Source organism: Argiope bruennichi, chromosome 10 (genome assembly GCF_947563725.1).
Source record: "Argiope bruennichi chromosome 10, qqArgBrue1.1, whole genome shotgun sequence".
Classification (NCBI taxonomy): domain Eukaryota; kingdom Metazoa; phylum Arthropoda; class Arachnida; order Araneae; family Araneidae; genus Argiope; species Argiope bruennichi.
The window spans coordinates 62,983,223-63,005,430 of record NC_079160.1 but is presented as its reverse complement, the minus strand read 5'-3'; the positions used below and the strand labels follow the sequence as shown (position 1 = coordinate 63,005,430).

Below are 22,208 nucleotides of genomic sequence, written 5' to 3'. Positions count from 1 at the left end.
TAAATATCAGACTTTAAAGCAGCAAAAGACCTCTATGAAATAAATCACCTTCCACTTGACATATAGAGCCTTATAGTCTACAATATCAATAATAAATATCAAAAGCTAGATTCTGTGAAATGTATCAATCATTTTTAAGGTCGTTTTCAGATCTACTTAATAAACCACACATGTATACATGTTTTTCTCAATATTATAAACGCGAATTGGTATTAATTATAGTGCTGTTAGAATAACGTTGTTGTAGTACAATTAGACAATAATATATTTTTCTTAATAAAACGAGGGCTACATCTGAAAAAATGTAATCTACGAATATTTTAATGCTTTTGTATAATAACCCTTTAATTTACTGTATAAAAAAAGTTTATTCATGTATGTATTGTACTCGATCTTCATGGATACTGGATGATATAAAACAGCAACACGATTCAAATTCACCATCTTTTAAAAAGAGTTAAAACTGTAGTTGTAAAAAAAATGTGCTTCCATTAGATGTCGGCGAGTCATTTCCTGAGACTTCTCAGTAACGGAAATGCACAGATTAACAAAATGGGAAACTCACCCGTATTTCAAACTTTCTTTTTCCCAAACCTCGCCGGAGAGTTCAAGATCTGCACTCAACCCTAAAACAAAAGATACTTCGCTTCCAAAAAAAGGTCGTTGATGACCCAGATAAAATTTCATTTAGCACTTCCATGTGAGATCGTTTTCCCACCCCTTTTACATCCCCGGAAAAACACCTCTGGAAAATTTCGCGTGCGGAGGGAAGGGGGGGCATGCTTCCCCCTCCAGGTAACAGACGATTGCAGGGGACAGGGAGCGAGCATTCGAAGCCGGTGGGCCGCGGTGGAAGGATGGAAGGTGCGATGGAGTTCGAGGGCGACCCCCTGCGGAATCGTCTGCACGGGGAGGCCCGGGATCAGCCGCAGCATCCCTACGGAGTGGCCAGGTTCGTAGATGCCTCGGCCTGGATGAACACGAACGTCTCCAGGATCAGCAGAGGTGAGTCCACCCTTTAAGACATCACCATACTTACTATTTGGAATAATCAGAGAAATGTTGTGATAATTTTGGGATGCCACTTCCGATTAATTTTTATAAATAAATTGTAAATATTTTTAAATTTATTATTTTTTCTTAAAAACTGAAGTATTAAACTTAGTCTACGTTATTATAATTATATAAGGATTTACGTTATATATTAATAAAAAGGATTTAAAACTGGCTGAACCTTATTGTAAAATAAAGGACAATATTTTTTTAAATAAAAATTGGGAAGCCATTCAATTTATATTTTTCGTCTAAAATGAAATTTTACCTCGAGTATCTCAAAATCAAAAGTTTGCAAAATTTCCTTGATTTCTGTCCCCATTTTATTAAAATAATCTATCTAAGTATAAATTTTCAAAACCCAGAATCAGTCAATGTAAGTCATTTTAAATGTAATACAATGAGATAACCGTGATCTTGAAATTATTCATTTCCTCGCTGTTATGCAATTAAAAAATCTCCCAAGATTTAATAAATAAGGATTTTAAGAAAATAATAAATAATGAAAATAAATAGGAAAAATTCTTTCTTAAATCGTTGGTATGCTTTCAATTAAGAATGTCGTTAAAAGTATTTTTGCCTTTATATTTTGAGAGAGAACTTTTTCTACCTACATTTATAAAATCCTCTAAAATAATCTAAGAATGTCCTTTACATTTTTGACTTTGATTTTACATTAAATACAATAAGCGCAATTCATTGAAATATTTATACTTTGTTTAAAATTGCTGTTCAATATTGATTAATAGTTTTATATTTATATCAGTCTCTACTACAAATAAGATATTTTATACTTCAACCAATAGAATGACTTTCACTTCAGAAATGCATCCGTAGTATGAAGACGAAGTGACGTTGAAGTCAAACAACTGAATATAACCTTGGATCACATGTATCATATATGATTGTAATAATATGTTTTATATTAAATTAAATTACTTCTTTAACATAGTTTATAAGATTTAGAAAAAGAAGAGAAAGGTCAATTAATTAAAGATTTGTTCAGAATTTGGTTTCAATTTTCTAGATGAGTCTGATAGATATCATTACTTTTCATATACCTGAAGAGGGAATATTTAATTTCATATACCTGAATAAAAATTTTCCATTATAATAAAGTGGAACATTTTTATTTGAATTAAATTATTCGAAATCATCCTAGATTATTTATAGAATTTCAGAATATTATTTTACTAGTGTTGTTTTTGTTTAAATGAAAAATCATATCTTTTATAAGATTTTGCAATGTTCATCATTTAATATATTTTCTCAACTTAAAAATATATGCTTTTCTTCGAAAAGAATTGTTTGAAATAAATGAAAAAAAAATACTATATAAACATAAATGGATTTTGTTAAAGTGTGATTAAAATTTATAAATATGGTGAGAAACACAATTATTTTAAAGCTTAAGAAAAAATAGAGTAACTTTGTAAATGCATTGTAAATTTCAACTATTGAATTAGAGTTAGCGACTAGAGTCAATCTCAATTTTTTTCACATTTTTATTATTGTAACAAAATTTTATGGCTACTCAAAATCAAAAGTTTTCGATATCTCTTGAATCAATTGAAGCAAAAATTATTGGCAGAAGCATGTAAATTTTATTTGCAATTAAAATAGTTCATCAAAATTGTTATAAAGATTATTAAATCATTTAAGTATAAATTTCGCATCCATATAGCATCATAAGATTGTACATAACAATAATTCGAAAATCCAGAGAATTATTACTTGAAATAATTAAATTTCTAGCAGAAATTTTGTCAAACAAACTAGATGCGGGAATAGCTTCTTTAAAGCTGCTTTTCCTCTTCATTTATCAAAAAAAAAAAAGTATTTTCCCTAAAAATACTTTTTTTTAAAAGATGAATGGAAAAAAATTTCAATCTATTTGCCTATTTTGACGTAGATATGAGATCTTTAATTTTTTCCAGCTTAACCTTTTTTTCTTGACTTTACTAAGCAATTTTCTTTTTTTTTTTTTTTTTGCTTTACTGAATTACATTGTAACTTAAAATCAAATATAAACAACAAAATAAAAAAATTAAGGTTTTGCTCAGAATTTCTTTATTCCTTCTTTGTACTTTCTCATAAATGTGCTTAGTAATTTTTTTCTCATACGATTTTTCAAAAATTGTAATTTTTTTTTCTCTAAATTAATTCAAAAATCTTAAAAACGATATTTTTTCATTCAGATATATTTCCGATTCTTTAGAAAATTACGATATCGTTTCTTCATTACTTCCAATAAAATGCAAAGTCGAATTGCAAGAAAAAAAAATATAATAATAAGGAAAATAATTTATAACATAAATTGAATTTTGAGGAGCTATATTTGAATATAAATGATCGACTCTTTAGATTATTTTCTTTTAACAAATGCTATTAATAAACTTTTTTACATTTTATCTTCTTTTGGAAATTATCTTTTGAGAAAAATAAATTTAACTAACATTTATCTTTTAAGAAAGTAAGTGTCGCTAATTTTGACTTTAGACTCTCAAATATCTCTAAGATTGTTAAATATACTAATAATAGCATTATATTTATCTCCTTATTTTGGGTTATTTTACATCTAATCACATTCATGCTGTGAAAGGTTCGGGAAAGTTTTTACTATCGGTACGCAACACATAATACTCTCTATTTCTATACAGTCCTAATAAGTTAAAATGATTAAAAAGTGAAATTTTTTGTTTTAGGTACGCTATATCTACAATTTCGACATAAGATGTTTATTATTCGTATTTCATTGTTTGATTTTCATCTTGAGCTTAATAAAAATTTATCTATTCTTAAATATCTTTTAACCTTCGTTTCTTAATCTGATAATATTTTTTTTATCAAGAAATGAGCACAAAAAACATTTTCTAATCCATAAACTACATATATTATATATTATTATATTAATTTGTTTTCAATTCTTGCAGTCTTGTTCAAAATGTAAGCCGAATTTTTTTTTTTCTGAAAGTTAAATTTTATTCAACGTGAATTCATGGTAACTGCAAAAGAAAATAACGTTGAAAATAAGGTTTGCTGTAACATTTAGACTATTCGATCAAAGTATTTAGATATTTAACATTTTTAAACATAATTTAGTTTTAAATAGATATTCGATATTTTATTTCTCTCTCTAATTGGATAGTTATTCAAATTTAAGAAGTTTTTTCATATTCTTAAGGTTTATAGAAACCTGCTTTACGGTCAGTGATGCAACCTCTCATTGATTTCTGCGTGTTATCAACTACCGTTGCCATTGATTTGACTACAGTCCAGATTTGATGCCAACAGCAAACGAGAAATAAAAAGCACTAAAGTTGGAGCCTTGGGTTTAACATATTTTTTTATAATGACAGAAAGTATAAATAATCTAAATCCTCATTCAATATTCCTTAGATAATCCTCACTTTAAATCCTCATTTTAACCTATCCAATGAGCTAAAAAATTCTACATATATTCTTGGACAATATAAAGACTAAAAGTAAAACTGAAAAGATAGAAATGGGTTTGAGAAGTTCAAAATTTCTTTAATCGGCTGATTGACCAAGAAATTTCATATTTAAATATGCTTGATTAACATGGTTTTCTAAAATCTCAGATTTTAATACATCATGCATAGATCATGAGTATACTCATTCAAATTGAAAAAAATAAATCATCTCTGATCCGTCCATAACAGATGGCGCACAAAACAAATTTAGTGGTCCATTCACATTTCATGCATTAATATGTTGAGAATAAAACACGAATTTACTAGCGTATGCTGTAAAAAGAAATGCGTATCTTTTATTGTGTTGAGGCTTGTTGGTTACAGTTTCTACTAATAGTAGAAAAGAAGCGTGGATATTACTTTTAAATAACCTAGCGGTAGTTTTATGTGTAATTGGTAATGTGTAATATTTTTTATAAACCCTTTCTAATAATTTAATAAATTCATAAGTCTTTTTATATCTAATGTAATTCTTGGCCTAAATTATTTCTATGTGTATTCTTTGGTACTACAGATTGTTAAAACGATGGAAAAAATTTCATAGTTATTTAAATTACTAAATCAAATGCTTTGTAAAAAGGTTTTTGCACATGAAGGAGTAGCACTATTTTATTTTCTGTGGTGAAATAGTGCTGTGCTTTCATACGTATAACCATTTTACAAACCATTCTTATTTGTAATTTTTAAAAAATATGCTTTTAGCTTCTATTTAAAAAATAAGAATACGTTTGATTAATTGTTATTTAATAAACAATTTGGATATAAATTAATTTTGCATAAAAATTTTTAAAAATGCAGTATGAATAGCGCTGAATTATATATTAACTCTAAAACAATTGATAAAGGATTACAATTAATACTTATTTTAATACACGTTGTATTAGAAATAACTCCTTTTATTTTCATTAAAATTATTAAATAAAAATAAAATTCAAAAATTAAGAAAAATAGTAAAAAAAATTGCAATTTTTGTGTTTATTAGTTTTTTAATTTATAAAAGTAAATTAATCTGTGATATTAGCAAACAGCTCTGGCATTATTTCCAATAAATTTTATGTCAGCAATTAATGAAGGATGGTATGGTATTTAGTGATTCAGATGTAACAGCTTCATCGTAAACTCATATGCAGAAGTCTTTAATAAGTCCATAATAAAGTTACATTATACATTAATATTGTTTACTTAGATGGACAAAATAAAATGTGACAGTTAAGAAATGATTCAGATAAAACTACAAGGCAAATTATCTTTTTTGCACTTCTTTCTCTCATTTTCGCTACTCCCCAAAAAATAATATAAAAATAGGAATATTATAAAAATTCTTCCAAAACAATATAAAATACAGTAAAAGAAATAATATGTCGCTTGCTTTAAATGTTACATTTAATTTATTATGACACTTTAAAATATGCGATTTGATCATATTAAATATGATTAAATCGCACTTTTAACTTTAAAAATAAATAATAACAACATTCTATTCACTCTGCCTCGTTTTGTGACCAATTTAAGATCCTTGTGTATAAGTTTCTAGTCAGATATTTTACAATTATAAATAGTAATAATAATTTAGTTATTGATTTGTTTGCTTAAATTCAGTAATGTAAATGTATTTGGCAAATTTTTAAATTGTATTCGAAAAGAAATAATTTCATTTATGGGAGGTTATATTAATTATTTCTCATACATAAATGTGAGGTAATTAATACAATATCGATAAATAATAATCACCTCAGACTAATAAGAAAAGCAAGCTTTAAAGTTTAATGTAATCATGCTTGTGTTGCATGTATTTGAAAATAATACTATTTCAATTTCTTATTTCTCACCAATACTTTTATTTATTTATTTATACAAAATTAGGAAAAAATATTTCCAAATATTTTCAACTGAAATTATGGAAGAAATATATTGTTTCTTATCGCCAGCACTGTTATCTATTAAAGATGTCAGAATCTGTTTTCCGATGACTTTAGCATATCGTCATTTAACAAACAATATCATCTATCTCAATTTTCCAAATTTTATAAAAAGAAGAAAAAAGTTGAATTTTCAACAATTAATAACGAATATTTCGGAATTCATTCAAGTTTTAAGTTAATATACATTTTGATTTTAATGCCAGATATATCCACACACATTATAGCAATTTAGTACAAGTATTATTATTGCAATTTTTTTTTCTTGTAAAGTTTAGAAAATCGAGATAGTTGTCGTTGTTTTTTAAGTTACAATATACTTTTCAATTAGGTTATTACTTATAATAAATTGTGATTTTTTTTAATGTTATGCAGTTAAATAGAATAAATGTTTCTTATAAAAAAAGCATCAAAAGTGCCTTTATTACTGTTGATTCGTCGCTTATATTTTCCAATTTTTTTAAAAAAAATATCCTTTATAGCGGCGACTTCAGAGATTTTCATTCTATAAAAATGGATTTTATACTGTTTTAAAATTTACAAAAATGGCCAAAAACTTGATTGCTGATTGTTATCATTTCTCTGTATTATACAATTATTTTGAATACTTTTTCTTTAATTATAGCCACTATATCATATACACAGATAACTGTATTTAAAATATCGATAAATTATCGATAAATCTCATGTGAATAAATGTCATAATCGCAAACTTAAGCGATAAGAAACGCACAGATATTTAAATGCAATAATTTTAAACATGGAATTATTTCATTTTTCTTGATGATGATTCGCATTCTAAAACAACTGTAAATAAATTGGATTTCTTAAAATGATTTTGATGATATAATGAAGGAAATCTATATGTTTTCTTCTATTTGTGAAAATTACTTCTTCCAGTTAACATACTTTCCATATAATTATATCACATGCTTAATTTTTAGACTACCGCGATTTTAAGGCATAACATGAATAGATAGTCAAAACACATAGTCATGAGCAGATAGTCATGGAGTCATTTCGACTCCATGTTTTAGACAATAATGAAATTAGTGCTTTCACTCTGCATATTTTGTAAAGAAATAAAAATGAACGAAATATTTTTTTTAATTAAAAAAAGGATATTTTACTTTCAGTTATTAATATCAGAAATTGCAAGTAAGAAATTTGATGCTTTCATATGAGACTGATAATATCTAATCAAAACTATATTCGAAATTCGCTAACTTCTTCAGGTTCCGGTATTCATCCCTTCCATGCCGTTGTCACCTGGAGGGATGTCGCAGTGGGTTGCGGAGGCTCGATTCATCCCTTCGGGGTGGTCTTAACGTTCGATGAAGCGAGTAGCGGGGCGGGACTACAGCGCGCATGGGTAGATCAGATGCTCGTGAAAAGTGAAATGATAAAAAACAGCACACAAAAAAATAGTGCCAGGTTTATTAAATGTCAAGTAGAAATTATCCTTCAGTTACTCACATTTTTCTTTTTTGCTAAATGTATTTGATTGGTTTTTAAGATATTAAAGGTTATAAGATTCAATCAAAATTTCAGGTTTTTTTAAAGAAGAGTTGTTTTTAAACTATAATAACATATATATTGTGTATTTTTAGTATGGTGTTTGTTATTCTAGTACTGTATTGTACAATACTAGAATTTACACTACTGTAGCATTGTATAGTAAGCACAATGCAATACTAGAACTACAATACTAAAGTATTGTATAGTACAATATAGTACTATAGTATTTGTTTATTGTATTGAATTGTGCAGTTTATTATGTCTGTACTATTGAAAGATTTAGTTCTTTGTAATTTATAATGATAAATAATCGGATAATAAAACTTCGGCTATGAAGATTATTACTTGACATTTTAAACAGAACATATTTAGAATACAGTTGATAATTTAAACAATTTATTCGATTCTATGCTTAGTTTTTATAAATGTTAGTTTTATAAGTAGTTTCGTATTTCTTAAATAATCAAACTCTGAAAATTTTTGAAAAAAAATAAGATTACATTAAATTTAGTGATATTAAACTAAATTTAAAAAAGAAAATTAATTTAATTAAAACCTTTTTTCGGTTGACTAGAAAGCTAAAACAAATTACCATTTATCGTTTTTAAGATGCATTTTTGTAAATTAAATGTATATACATAGATCAATGCATTATATGAAGGCATTGTTTATGGTAATAAATCCCTTAACATAATAGTTTACATTATTTTATATTTTTACAGACATGATTTTAAGACAAAAACTTCCTCAGAATTAAGCAAAGAACTCTTATTCCTGTAAAAAGGAAAAATTTCAATGAATTTCAATGAACAAGTGAAAATATATACAGTATAGTCCTGTATATTTTTTAATATTTGGTATTTCAAAATTATTTTTTAAAAATAATTTTTTTTTTCTCTGGTTTTAACTGCATTTAACTTAGTTTTCGCAAAATGAATAAAAAAGAATTAGTTATTCTTACAGAATTTAGAATAAAAATTAATTATTATTATAATTTAAAATTTGAATCGAAATTAAATAACTAGTAATGGCAATAATTGAGATTAAGAATATTATGAAGATGAACCGTGGGGAAAACATAACTGTTTGGGTCACAGGTTAAAAACTTCATTAAACCCTTACTTAAACGATTACATTTTATCTCATATTTCTTTCAGATATGTTTACAATTATTACGTGAATGATTAGGAATATTCTTTTCTTTTGGGTATGCATATTAATAAAAAAATCAGAATAATTAAAAGTAGGGCATAATATTTTCTCTATTTGTAGATAAACAAACTTGCAGATAAACAATCATAATAATTAAAAATTTATGTAATATTTTTATTCAACTGTGAATGGCAACTCGTATATTACAATAAATTTCCAAATACGGTCTTTTTGTGCAGTTACGTAGAGTTTAATTTTGTATCCTTACCACTACTGACAAAAAATTGACATAAATATATACTCTTTCACATGTGATAAAAAAATATTTTATCTTTTATTGTCAGAATTATTTAAAAATTTTTCATTGTTTAAGTGCCATCTGTTTTTTTATGTCTTTTAATTGTCGTCAACACATAAATACAAACAGATGCTCATACAGACATAATAAAAAAAGATTTTCTATATAGTCTGAAACGTTTCTTCAAATTTATAGCTTCGTTACATAATCAGGCCGAAGCTTTTACTATATCTACATCACCAATCCATGGCAAGATCATATTTAGTCGTTAATATTCTCTGCTCCAATAAACAAAAATTTTTTAAACCTTAACAGTGACTCCATGAACAGTGCTTTTATATCGAAAAATATAAAGTAATAAATTTTTAGAAATCTGCTACATCTGATTGTTTTGATGAATAAATAAATGTATGATGATAAAATATTTATTATTTTATATTTTCACAATTCATTACACTTTTTATTTAATATTTATGGAAAAATTATGGCTGAAACGAGGAAAATATTTGCGCAAATCCAACAAAGTTCGAAGTGTAAAACTGTATTGTTCTTTGAATTTATTATGAAATTTATAGAGAAATATATTTATCTAAAATTTTTTCAAAGCTATAAATAAATAAACTTATGTTATAATAATGCATAAATGCTAAAGCAAATTGATAATCATGAATTTTTGATTTTATATCGATGATACAGACCTAAAAAAACTATATTTCGATTGATTATCATAGGTATATTCACGGAAGCAATTATATATAATTATATGGTTCAAAATTTAATTAAATTAATTAAATTCTAGTTTTACGTTTCCTTTTCCTTTTTAAAAAATATTGGTATTATTTTATCAGAAAATAATTATATGAAAGCATGTAATAGGTAATATAGAGCTGATAATGCATGTAGCGAAAATGGCCTTTAGATGATGATAGGGATGAATAACGATATGGATAATCCTTGAATCATTATTTTTCCATCACAGCTTGTGAAATTTTAAGAAATTTTAATTCAATTTCATAGAATTCAATCCATTATTTAGTAATTAAAGTTCAAAGAAATAAAAAAAAAAAAGAAATGTTTTTATTTTCTGTTATTGATATTATTTCACTGCATTATCTGTCAGGTATGGAGTGATGCGTGAGCATAAAAATTACTTCATTATCCATAGTGATTTTATGATAATTGATCACATGATTTAAGATATGGTTTTCTACTGATTTCAAGATTTATGATTTATGACTGATTATGATTATTGATTTATGACAAAAACTCAGAGGTTAGGCCTGTTGCGTAAAAAGAACTCTGATTTGTTAGTTTGATTTCTCTATAAAAATAATGTAATGACGGCGTATTAAGCAAAAAAAAAAAAAAAAAGACATCCAAAGAAATTACTTACAAAATTATGAAAGCTATTGTTTTAGCAAAATAAGTTTTTATTCATTTATTTTGAATTCAACTTCTATGGCCTGTTGAAAAGATTTTAAGAAATAATTTTAAAAAAATGTGAGGTTTTTTTCCTTTAAGCTTATCAAATTGGGATTTAAATTATATTAATAAAAAAAAAATTGAAGCGAAAACAAATATTTTTATTCCATTTTATGTGAGGATATTTAATTTGTAACTTTGGAACTGATATCATATTTTTACACTGTCATTGAATAATAATTTTAAGCTTAAATTTATTCATAATTTTTGTTAAGCTGAAAAGATTTAATTCGCAAAAAAATTACTAAAAATTACTTGTATTATTTAATGTTAAATTGCTGAATGACTATAATTAGACGATTTTCAAACTTTTCTTTTTCACTTTTTTTTTCAAAACGAATGTTTTCTGAAATGATTTTTAAAATTATGAATTCAATCTAAAAAAATTATAACACCTTGGCAAATAAAAATCTGATGCATTTGAATTTATCTAGGCATTTAAAGTGAAATATGAATTATTAAATGCATAGCCTACTAATTTTGATGAAATTTTGAGTGGTATTGAAAATCATTTCTTCCTTTTTCCTAATTTTCATATCAGTAGTGCTGCCATCTATTGACACAACAAAGAACAATTGTTAAAATAAAGTTTTTCTTTTCCTGTCCTTACTATTCAAAATTTTAATTTATTTAACTACAAATAACATTGATACATAGCATCTAAAATTAAATCCTTCTTTTTAAAGTATTACTCTCAATTAACGAATGTTTTCATTTTTTTAAATGACACTACGCGAAATTTAAATGTACAATTTTCTTTTTTCGTTCAGTTATATTAAAAGTATACAGAAAAAAAAAACCATTATAACCTCGATTAATAAAATCAGCCATATGAAACTATAAATACATTATAAAGCAGGAATTTATGCTATATTTGTTGAGGGAAGATTAAAATATTTTATGATCTGATTACATGGGAAATACAGTAAGAGTCTTTTTATGTCACGATATTCATCATTACGGCCTTGGATCCATTCTGTCCCAAATTTTATCATAGGATTCGAATTTTTCCTTTCATATTTATTGAAAAAATATTGATAAAAAGTTTTAGTTTGTTTTAATTAATTTCATGATCGCAAAAGATAAATAATCTACTTACAAATGAGCAAATGTTTAAAAATTTTTTATACTTGCGTGTATATTTAAAATTATGTACACTTTAAATATGTTCATGATTTGATAACTGAAGCAATGAATTAGTCTATTCGTTAAATTTTGATTTTGCATAAATCGCGCCACCTAAAGTGAATTTTAGAAAAACAAAAGTATTAAAAAATTTCATAATATTCAAGAAACGAATTAAGAGATTAAAAATCAAATGAAATTTAGAATGAAAAAAAAAAACACTTTGCTGTTATTACTGTTTAGGACATTACATAAGTTTTTATTCATTACAAAATAGTCTTTGTAAAAGCATTATTTTAAAGGTAAATTCTTTTCCATATTTGCTCAAAAGACTGGAAAGAGGGTATAAAAAGGTCTTAACTGGCATTAGACTCATGAAGCACAATAAAACACGCACTTGTTGACATTTATTGGCATAATCCTTTTCGATTTTTTGATCGATATGGAGAGATCAATCATTTCTGACAAGTTGCACCCCCTCCCCCTTTTACGAGGGGGGTACGATACGGAAATAACTTGCTGACCCCTCTATGTTGTTTGTTTGGTTTTCTATTCTTTCTTCTTCTTTGGAGGCATATAAGTATATTCAAAGAAAAACGTTTCTATTAAGCAAACTTTAAAGTATGCATAAAATATGAAGCGGTATTTTAAAAGGATGTAAGGGGTTGAAGATAGTTGATTCTATACGTGTGTCAACTATTCATTTCCTTGATCAATCATGAGTTTCACCATAAGGTTTATTAGAATATTAAACAACTTCCTCGTGGTATTGAAATTCTTTGCAGAAACCCCGGAAATCCCACATTTGTTGCTGAAATAATTTATAAAATATTATGTAAAATACGAAGAGTTGGAGGCCTTAAAGGGTGGAAAATATTTTTTTTCAATGATTGAATTTTTTTCCCAAGAAAATGTACGGAAATCAAAATGTTTATGGAAATATTTTAAATCGTAAAAAAATGATCGCATCATGAAAACATGTGAGGCATCAATTTTTAGTTTCTCTTGTGCGAAGTATAGATGAAGCACTGAAATCGTCGAAAAATTCGAGATCGAGATTTAGACGAATCTCCATTTTTTAAACCTCTCTGAATGTGGAAAACACATTTTTGGGATTATGACTGTCTGTCTGTGAACATGATAGTTAAAAAATGATTTGAACTAGATGACCGGAATTTGGTATAGGGACTTAACAACAAATTTCTGGATATCTGTCAAATTTTGAATGAAATTCATTCATAGGAAGTCTGCATATTTGGTTGCGCCAGTGCATATGAATTCGATAGCTACAAAACTTGAAACGCTAATTTTGATGCATAAATTTGGCATCAAAAATGTAGATTCATATCAAATTTTGAACTAAATCCATGATACGGTTAACCTTCTGGTGACTTCCATTTTCGCATACATGGGAACGCTATGACTTAATTCAATAAAATGCGATATGTTATCTTGCAACTACAACTGCGATTTGAATCAAAGTTTGGTGCCAATCGGCCGACAAAAAGATGCTGTAAATACATATTCTTAAGACAAAATCAATAATAAACACTATATTATCCTTAAATATCTATCTTTTTTTAAGTATAATTCACTAAAATCAATAATAAACACTATATTATCCTTAAATATCTATCTTTCTTTAAGTATAATTCACTAAAATCAATAATAAACACTATATTATCCTTAAATATCTATCTTTCTTTAAGTATAATTCACTAATGTCATGTAAGGTATTCATGGTTTTAACTCCAAGGTTTAAATTTTATGCAGAGTTAAAAATTTATTGGACAGTATGCGAGAAAATTTTGGCGAGACCACGTCCGCTGGTTATCTTGGTTATAGAAGTGAATAATTTCGGTACAATTAATACAATATAAATTATTATTAAATTTTTTTAATTTTTATAAATTAATATCATTTTATCTATATATATTACGATTTCTGTAGTCTCGATGTACTAAAAATATGCACAAGGTTTTTTTGCATTAGTTTTTAATTTCAAATGCAGTGTTCATTTATACACCAGTGTTATATAGTTATTTGACTTATTAATTTAACTAATGTAAGTTCTTAATTCTCTATCTAATGGAATTTGTTCACTTGATGTAACAGTAACATAACAAATACAATCGAATATACCATTTTAAATATTACGTCACACTTCCTCCCGCTGTACCATGACGTCATTTCCTTTATACCCTTGCAGGATGCCCATTGGTCACGAATGTGGCTACGTTCTACTTGCAAATTGTAGTGCAAATTTCAACATCAATTTACACTCCCCCCCTCCCATCTTCTATTTATTATCTTTTTGTCAGTTTTATCAGACTGAAAAGACAATAAAATGTTTTGACCATTCCTTTGTGTAAAAAAAATATGCTAATATAAAATTATGGTTGCTGTTTGGGGAGATACAGATTCTATCAAATATAATATGTTAGGAAATTAAGGAAATCATCTAAAACAAAAATTTTTGAACTAAACAAGTAATTGCAGAATGTCTCTGGTATTCTTTTATATTAGCACTTAATATTATAGTATCTGAGATTTAATTTAAAATAACTTTTTTATAATAATTGAATAAATGTTAAGATATTACCTGAAATAGCCCTGAGGAATATCATAGGTAAAATAATATCCATATCATTTAAAAAAGACAAATAATTATTAAAAGTTTTCAATAACTGAATAAGATTGAGTTAGGTACGTTGTATTCATTCTAAAATTAAGCAACTTTCTTTTATGATAAGATTAATAATTTACATTTTAACTTAAATGATTATTAAATTTTTGAAAAAATGCTTTAGTTGTATATTGTTATGTATGCCTTATAATGAAATTATTTGAAAGAATATAGTTGTATTTTATTCATTTTCAGTGTAAATACAATATTTGACGTATTAAAAACCATTGCACAAAACATAATTAATACTAATAGTTCTTTGAATAAAATTCGATTCCTTAAAATTATGGATTGTGTTTTGTACAGGGAGTCTGAATGGTAAAAAATAATAAATACTAAAAATAAATTGCAATCTTTTTCAGTAATAAACATTCCACTAAAATTCGTTAAATAGCTGAATGAAGATTTTATTTTTATTTGGTCATCAACTAATACTTAATTTTTAAATTATTTTTTCACACACGCACAAATCCGCACGCACGCACGCACACACACACACACACACACACGCGCGCGCATTTTAAATGACAAATTATTTTTGGAAAAAAAAAGTGAAATTATTAGACATTTTTCGGAGTGATGCATATCATAATCATCAAAGAATATTGAAGAAATCTCTGCTTGCATCTTAATAGAATATTATATTCCAAATTAATGATATGACTTTTTCATCTATTATTAAATAAAGAAACATTTACAAATCTTATTTTCCTATACAAATTGACTTACTTGCTGTATGAAATGAATGATTCTGTCAATTATAAAATAACGATCCATTTATATATGACTATATTAAAATGGGTATTTCATATTGAAAATAACTTTTTCCTGACATCAAATAAATACAAATTGCCAACATTTGGTCTGAGTAAAGCTGCTTATATATTCTTTGTAACTAACAAATTTTTTCTTCCCGCAGATACTATACCCAAGTACCGATCCCCTCCTAGTGCGAAACTCTATTCCCGGCCGGAGGATGTTCAACGGATGGTACCGGCGGCAGTACCGAATGCCATGGCGCGGCGAAACGAGCGGGAGAGGAAGCGGGTTCGGCTCGTCAACCACGGCTTCGCCACCCTCAGGCAATACCTGCCGCAAGGGAACTCAAGGAAGAAGGTAAGCCCCCAGGGGAGAACGGCAACCTTCACGCCGGCACGGGGAGAAAAGTGGTCGCGCTATCCAGAAACACGGTTGTAGTTTAACGATGACTGTAGTTAACAATAAAGGTGAAAAAGGTTTACTGTGTGAAGACACATACCAAATGTGAAACAAGTTTTTGAAAATAAGCAGAGACACAAGATTTACGAAAACCCAATTTGAACCAACCCTCGACTTTAAATTAAATAGTTCGTTACGTTTTTCAGTCATCGTGCTCGCATATACAAGGACTGAGTATTAACCTTTTGATGAGTGCAGCTCTTAACTCAGCCTTTCTATCTGAGTCAAAAAATTATATGCTAATTTTTTTCAATTTGTTTAGTTATGTTTTTGAGATACTGTGCTCACATATATATATAAAAAAATTAATGAATAAATGAGTCCTTTCCCTGAAAGTTGATTTCACTTTTAAGATTCTGAGGAAAACCATATGCCAAGTATCATCCATCTTATTTATTCAATTCTCTTTTCACATACTTACGGACGAGCAGATTGAATTTACTTTAATGGATTTCGTGCGAAATTTTATTGATAGATATTCAGTTACATCTAAAATTTTGTTTATGTAGCTTTTTCCGTTTATGAAATGTTATGTTGACGCACACATACACACATTATATTCAATATATGTATACATATATTGAATTCTGAGTTTTAAAACGAAACAATTAAAAAATATATTAAAATCGAATTTTCTGGCAAATGCAATGCTTTTATTTTGTCCAATTTATGTATAAAAAAAGTTCAAAAAAATAGAATAAATATAAAAACACACTTTTAAAAAACTTTATTTTGAAAAATACAATAGTTTTTTTGTAGAATTATAAAGTACGTTGGTGTTTTCCATCAGATATCTTACATAGGAACTTATTTTTGAGTTTTCAGACAATATGGTTTTGTTCCAAATCATTTGAACAATCCCATTAGACGACTTAAAATGCTCCTGGATATGACAATGTATTTCTAAATGCAGTGAGCCGGAACTTCCCCTTTTCCGTTTACAGACAAATCAGATTTTTTAATTATAAGTCTTTTAATTATGCTTATAACATTTTTCTAATATGTTTGGTTTAAGTCTATTGTTTATCTGCGATGGTCTTTCCTTTATTTTGATACGTATAATTTCATGATTAACTAGAATTAATGGAAGTACATAATGTATGTCCGGGATTTACGTGAAAATAATTTTTTTAGAATATAACAGGTAAAAGGATTAAATGTTTTGAAAAACATTTTGACAGATCATTAAAACAAAATTACTTGACGCAGTTAAAATTTGATCAAATGCTTATGTCCAGGTAAATGGTTCCAAACATAAATCTGAAGTATTTAACGCAACTGACCGTACTTAAATAAAATTCAACTGTAAACGACAGTAAAACATATTTTCTGAAATAAAGACTCAATATTTGAGATAGAAACTATTTGATTCGGTGTAGTTTTGTCCTTTCTCCTGAGAAGCGTAGGAATGCAAGTTATGTTAGTCATCTGTAATGTTTTGATCATTACTACCCATATATTCATTTATCACCAGCTATAGTTCTTCTAGTTTACTTAAGAGAGGAGAGCCTTTGGTCATCGTATTTGCTTAACCTATTAATAGATATGTATATTTTATTAGGGATATTTATTGTTATTTCAATAGTTTTGAGAAAATAATCCGGGAAACTTAAGAGCATCCATTTTTAACCTTTAAATTTATTTCCATATTGACAGTATTACAGGTAACTGCCTCCGGCTATCAACTGATTTACCTACCATATTTGTAGTGTTTAATTTAATCAATCTTATGTAATTTAATATTCACGATTCCTTTAATGAAGTATATTTATGACAGAGACATTAATGTCTTACTATTTTGATAAACTTGTTATTTTACTGCGTATATAAACTGTCCTAATGGTATTATATTTACGGCATCACAATGATACTAATTTTAAATCAGCGTGCGTGTCCATGTTCACGGTCTTCACTTTCTTATTCCTATTTAAACTATCTAAAAAACAAACAGATTCCTTCTTTCTTATCTTTAAATAGTTTAAACAACCATTAAATATCTGATGAAACAATGTAAACGTTTAAATAATGCGGAAACAATTATAAGTTTTTATAATATATAAAATTAATATTTTGTTAAAATATTCAAGCAAATATAAAAAAATTAAAAAATTGCCAAAATTTAGAAAAGCAATACGCGATAACGATTCTAAATTATTAAAATGAAATTTTTTTTTTGAATTTTATAACGGTGGAAAAATTATTTTTATCTCTAATTTTTTTTCAGCAGTTTTTTTAGCAGTTTTCAGCAGCACGTGATAACGATTCCAAATTATTAAAATGATTTTTTTTAAATTTTATAACAGTGGAAAAATTATTTTTATATGTAATTTTTTTTCAGTAGTTATATGTAAAAAAACCCCCATCAATAGCTATTTATTTTTAATTAATTAAAATATAAAAAAAAAGATTATCTCAAACTAACCTCCAAAGAATATTTTAATACTCTTGCTTTAACTCAAGCAGTCTCTCTTGTGAAGCATCAGTATACAAACACACATGCGTATATATTAAAGCAACTATTCTCTTTTATTATTTATTAGTAGAGATTTATATAAGGAAAAAAACCTTGCCATTCAGGATTCGAATCAAGTAGTCATTTTAGGCAAAGGAGCTAAAGTACAATATCTTTATTGTCAACATGAAAAAAAGATAATTAAAAGAATTCTGATAAAACAAAACACAATTTTCTTTAATAATATATTCCTTCCATTTTTCAAAATGAATGAAACGTGTATCATGATTTAACCTTTCACCATATATTTCTTTTCTGATATTATTTTCACTTTTTGAAAATTTAATATGTAATGTTTTTTTCTGTGCAGCTGAGCAAAATGGAGACTCTCCGTTCGGCCATCGAGTACATCAAGCAGCTGCAATACCTGCTGGATCCGACGCCCGACTATTCAAGTCAACAGTCTTCCAGTCAATCCAGCCATCCACCTGACAATGCTAGGTGGGCGCCTGTGGGTAGCTGGGAGGAAGCGATGGGCAGCTGGTCACCAGGGTCGGCTGGGTCCTCTCCGCAAACCAGTCTCAGTCCTGATGCAGACCTCTTAGATTTCTCTTCCTTCTCCTAGGTAAAATAGCATCAGCGAAATTTGGGCATAAATTCAAAAGAATTTACATTCTTACTCTTTATCATAAATATTGAAAGTAGACATATTAATGCATTTTTTGCTGAGAAATAAATTTTAAAATATGCTTTTTAATATATACACTCTGGGAAAATTCATTAAATAAATAGTAACTTTCAAACTCAATAATAATAATAATCGAAAAAAAATAATATTCTCATGACTTTATCCAGACATTAAAGAAAATATGTTTCAAAATAATGACCTTCCAAATATGGCCTTCATGTTATTTAGTTTTTTAAGAAATAATAATTAAACCAAATTGAATTTTTATTTCGTTTTATTCGTTGTACTATATTTTTTTTCTCTGCAAAACAAACTCACTCGCCCATTGGAATAGGAATGATATTAACAGCATTGGCATTTTTATTCTATTCGACCATTAGAAGATTTGAATTCGGTTTTAATGTTTAGATAATGGTCTATATACAAGCTGGGAGCGATCGCATCATTGTTAAAATGTGAAACCCTCTTTTTCGTGCTGAAGAAAAAAAGGTACTCGGTGAAATTATTTTCATATTAAATATAGTCTCATAGCATATACTCCGAATCACTATCATATTTATAACTATTTTACAGCGTGTTATTGATAGATTTCTCATTACAGTTTGAATCGCCCCGACTGCTAAAAATCTTTTAGAAAAAATAATGTTAGCAATATTTTTTTTTCTCTGTCAGTCTCGGAGGTTGATGTTGGATAGTTTCTTGTGACTTCACACTAACGTGAACTAGTTAACAGTACAAAGTTCCAAATAGACGCAAAATATAATGCTATATCATGTTTCTGTGCTAGTAGGAATCACTTAACTGTAGAATGTGTACAGCTGGACATAACTGTAGGATGTGTACAGCTGAACATAACTGTAGGATGTGTACAGTTGGACATAACTGTAGGATGTGTACAGTTGGACATTACTGGAGGATGTGTACAGCTGAACATAACTGTAGGATGTGTAAAGCTGAACATAACTGTAGGATGTACAGTTGGACATAACTGTAGGATGTGTACAGCTGAACATAACTGTAGGATGTGTACAGTTGGACATAACTGTAGGATGTGTACAGCTGGACATAACTGTAGGATGTGTACAGATGAACATAACTGTAGGATGTGTACAGCTGACCACCCCATCACCACTGAACGAAGCAATACCGACAGGTATAACATAATGTAATAGAACTGGCAGCAAAATGCAAGAGCCCCACACTTAATATATCTTCAAAATTATAAAACCCATTAATAATGTTAAAATAGGATGAAAAATGAATGTTAAAATATGATGAAAAATAAAATATTCGTATGATTAGTGATGATGCGATAACTTTATGGAATTAATGATAATGAGTGTCGTATACCTAGAGTACAAGAAATGACACGTAATTTGGCAACATAAATTTGTATATTTTATAGAATAAATAAGGAATATTTACACATGTATGGTTAAATCCAAATTTGAAATTCATTTCTTGGAGTTCCCACTCGATTTCTTACCAACACACAATCTCACTCCCCTCTCCCGTTCAAACATCGTACTCTTACTGGCGTGGTGGAGAAGCTTGGAGAAAGAGTATCAACTCAAGTACCATCCTCGTCATCTGATAGAGGTTCAAAATCACAAGGTCATTTCCAAAATAGCTCTAGGGTTACTTTAACATGAGACATTAACATAACTAAAGTAAACTCGTGCAATCGTCCCTCCGTCTTTACTTCACCTTTTTTTGACCAGGAACCAGAATAGTTACTTGGTCGTTATAGGCATGACAACGAGATAATTTTCTCAAGACTTCGACCCAATTAATATACTTCGCTTTTTATCTATTCCGTACTAACTTGTTACACTACTGACTTGTATTTTTCCTTACATGTTATAAATTTCAATATGGATTGAATCTGGGCGATGTCAGATATCAGAAATATGACGCGTAAAAGTTAACACTAATTTTTATTTTTTTATTTTTCAGATATTCTTTCGATTTTTATAATCCGTGAAGATTCTGCCGAATTAGAAAGCTTTCCTGGAAAGCTAGATATAAGAAGTTCCAAGTCACAGCAAAGCACCTCTACCAGCATCACACAGCACTGCACGAAGACGACTGCCTTTCGGACTTGGAGAGGATGCTAAAGAAGGAAGATTTCTCGATTACCTCTGATTACCTCAAAGACAATTCAAACACGGATCTCCTGTGAACTGTATAAAAGTAACTTGAGAGGAAGTTACCTTATAATCACATTCGTGGTTGAACAGTTAGTTAACAAAGGAAGTATAAATGTGAAAGTTGGCAGCAGAGATTATTGTACCATTGTGCAAATATCTATTAAGTTTTCGCTCGTTAAAACCAGATGGCGTAAAAAATATTATAATGTAGTTGACATCAAAGATATTTTTTTAATAATCTTTGTATAAGTATTAATTAATAAATTTATGTATACACTAGTAGCTGTGCTATTGAATATTTTTACAGCAAATGAATTTAATTCAGGCTACAATGCAAAATTATTGATTACTATTATAACGTGTAGTATTCAAGTATTCACGCTGTTGTGAAAAGCGAGTGCCTTAATACTGATGTTTTTCTATCGTTAAACTACATCAATAAGTTTTTAAATCTGTTATTTAAAAAAATGATTGTCTTTATTGACAAATATTGGAGACTGATTTCAAATTTCCTTAGTTTAAAAATTTAATGAAATATTTTCAGTGATTTAAAATTAAATAAATCAAAATAATTTTGATAAGAATCTGTTATTTATAGCAGCAGTTTTCCAGTGGATGAATCATTTGTTTTAAAAATAAATTAAAATAATAAAACATTTTAATTAAATTTTTGGTAATTAATTTATTTATTTGATGTTCAAAATGTATTTTTAATTATTAGAAGAATGAAAAAATTTCTCGAACATTTGAAAAAATATGAAATTATGGGAGTCTGCAGCTATTTAATTTTAAATTGTTAATTACTTAAAATTTAAAAAATTGTAATTATTAACTGGTTATTGATAATATTTGTTTCGCATGTTCTTATTGATCAAAATGTGTTTTAAATAAGTTGAAAATACGCGTTGTAACAGATATACTTTGAAAACTGTTCATGTAACGTGTAACAAATGTAACTGTTAATTGCTGTTTG

At 27.6% G+C, this 22,208-nt stretch overlaps 1 protein-coding gene across 1 annotated transcript; it reads left to right on the top strand.

The window, feature by feature from the left end:
- The first annotated feature begins 851 nt into the window (after positions 1–851).
- Positions 852–21,771, top strand: LOC129989011 (achaete-scute homolog 1a-like). Its single transcript, XM_056097317.1, has 4 exons — positions 852–1,005; positions 15,647–15,843; positions 18,768–19,022; positions 21,042–21,771. The coding sequence occupies exons 1-3, from the start codon at positions 858–860 to the stop codon at positions 19,020–19,022; spliced, it is 600 nt and encodes a 199-aa protein (XP_055953292.1). The 5' UTR covers positions 852–857; the 3' UTR covers positions 21,042–21,771.
- The last annotated feature ends 437 nt before the right edge of the window (positions 21,772–22,208 follow it).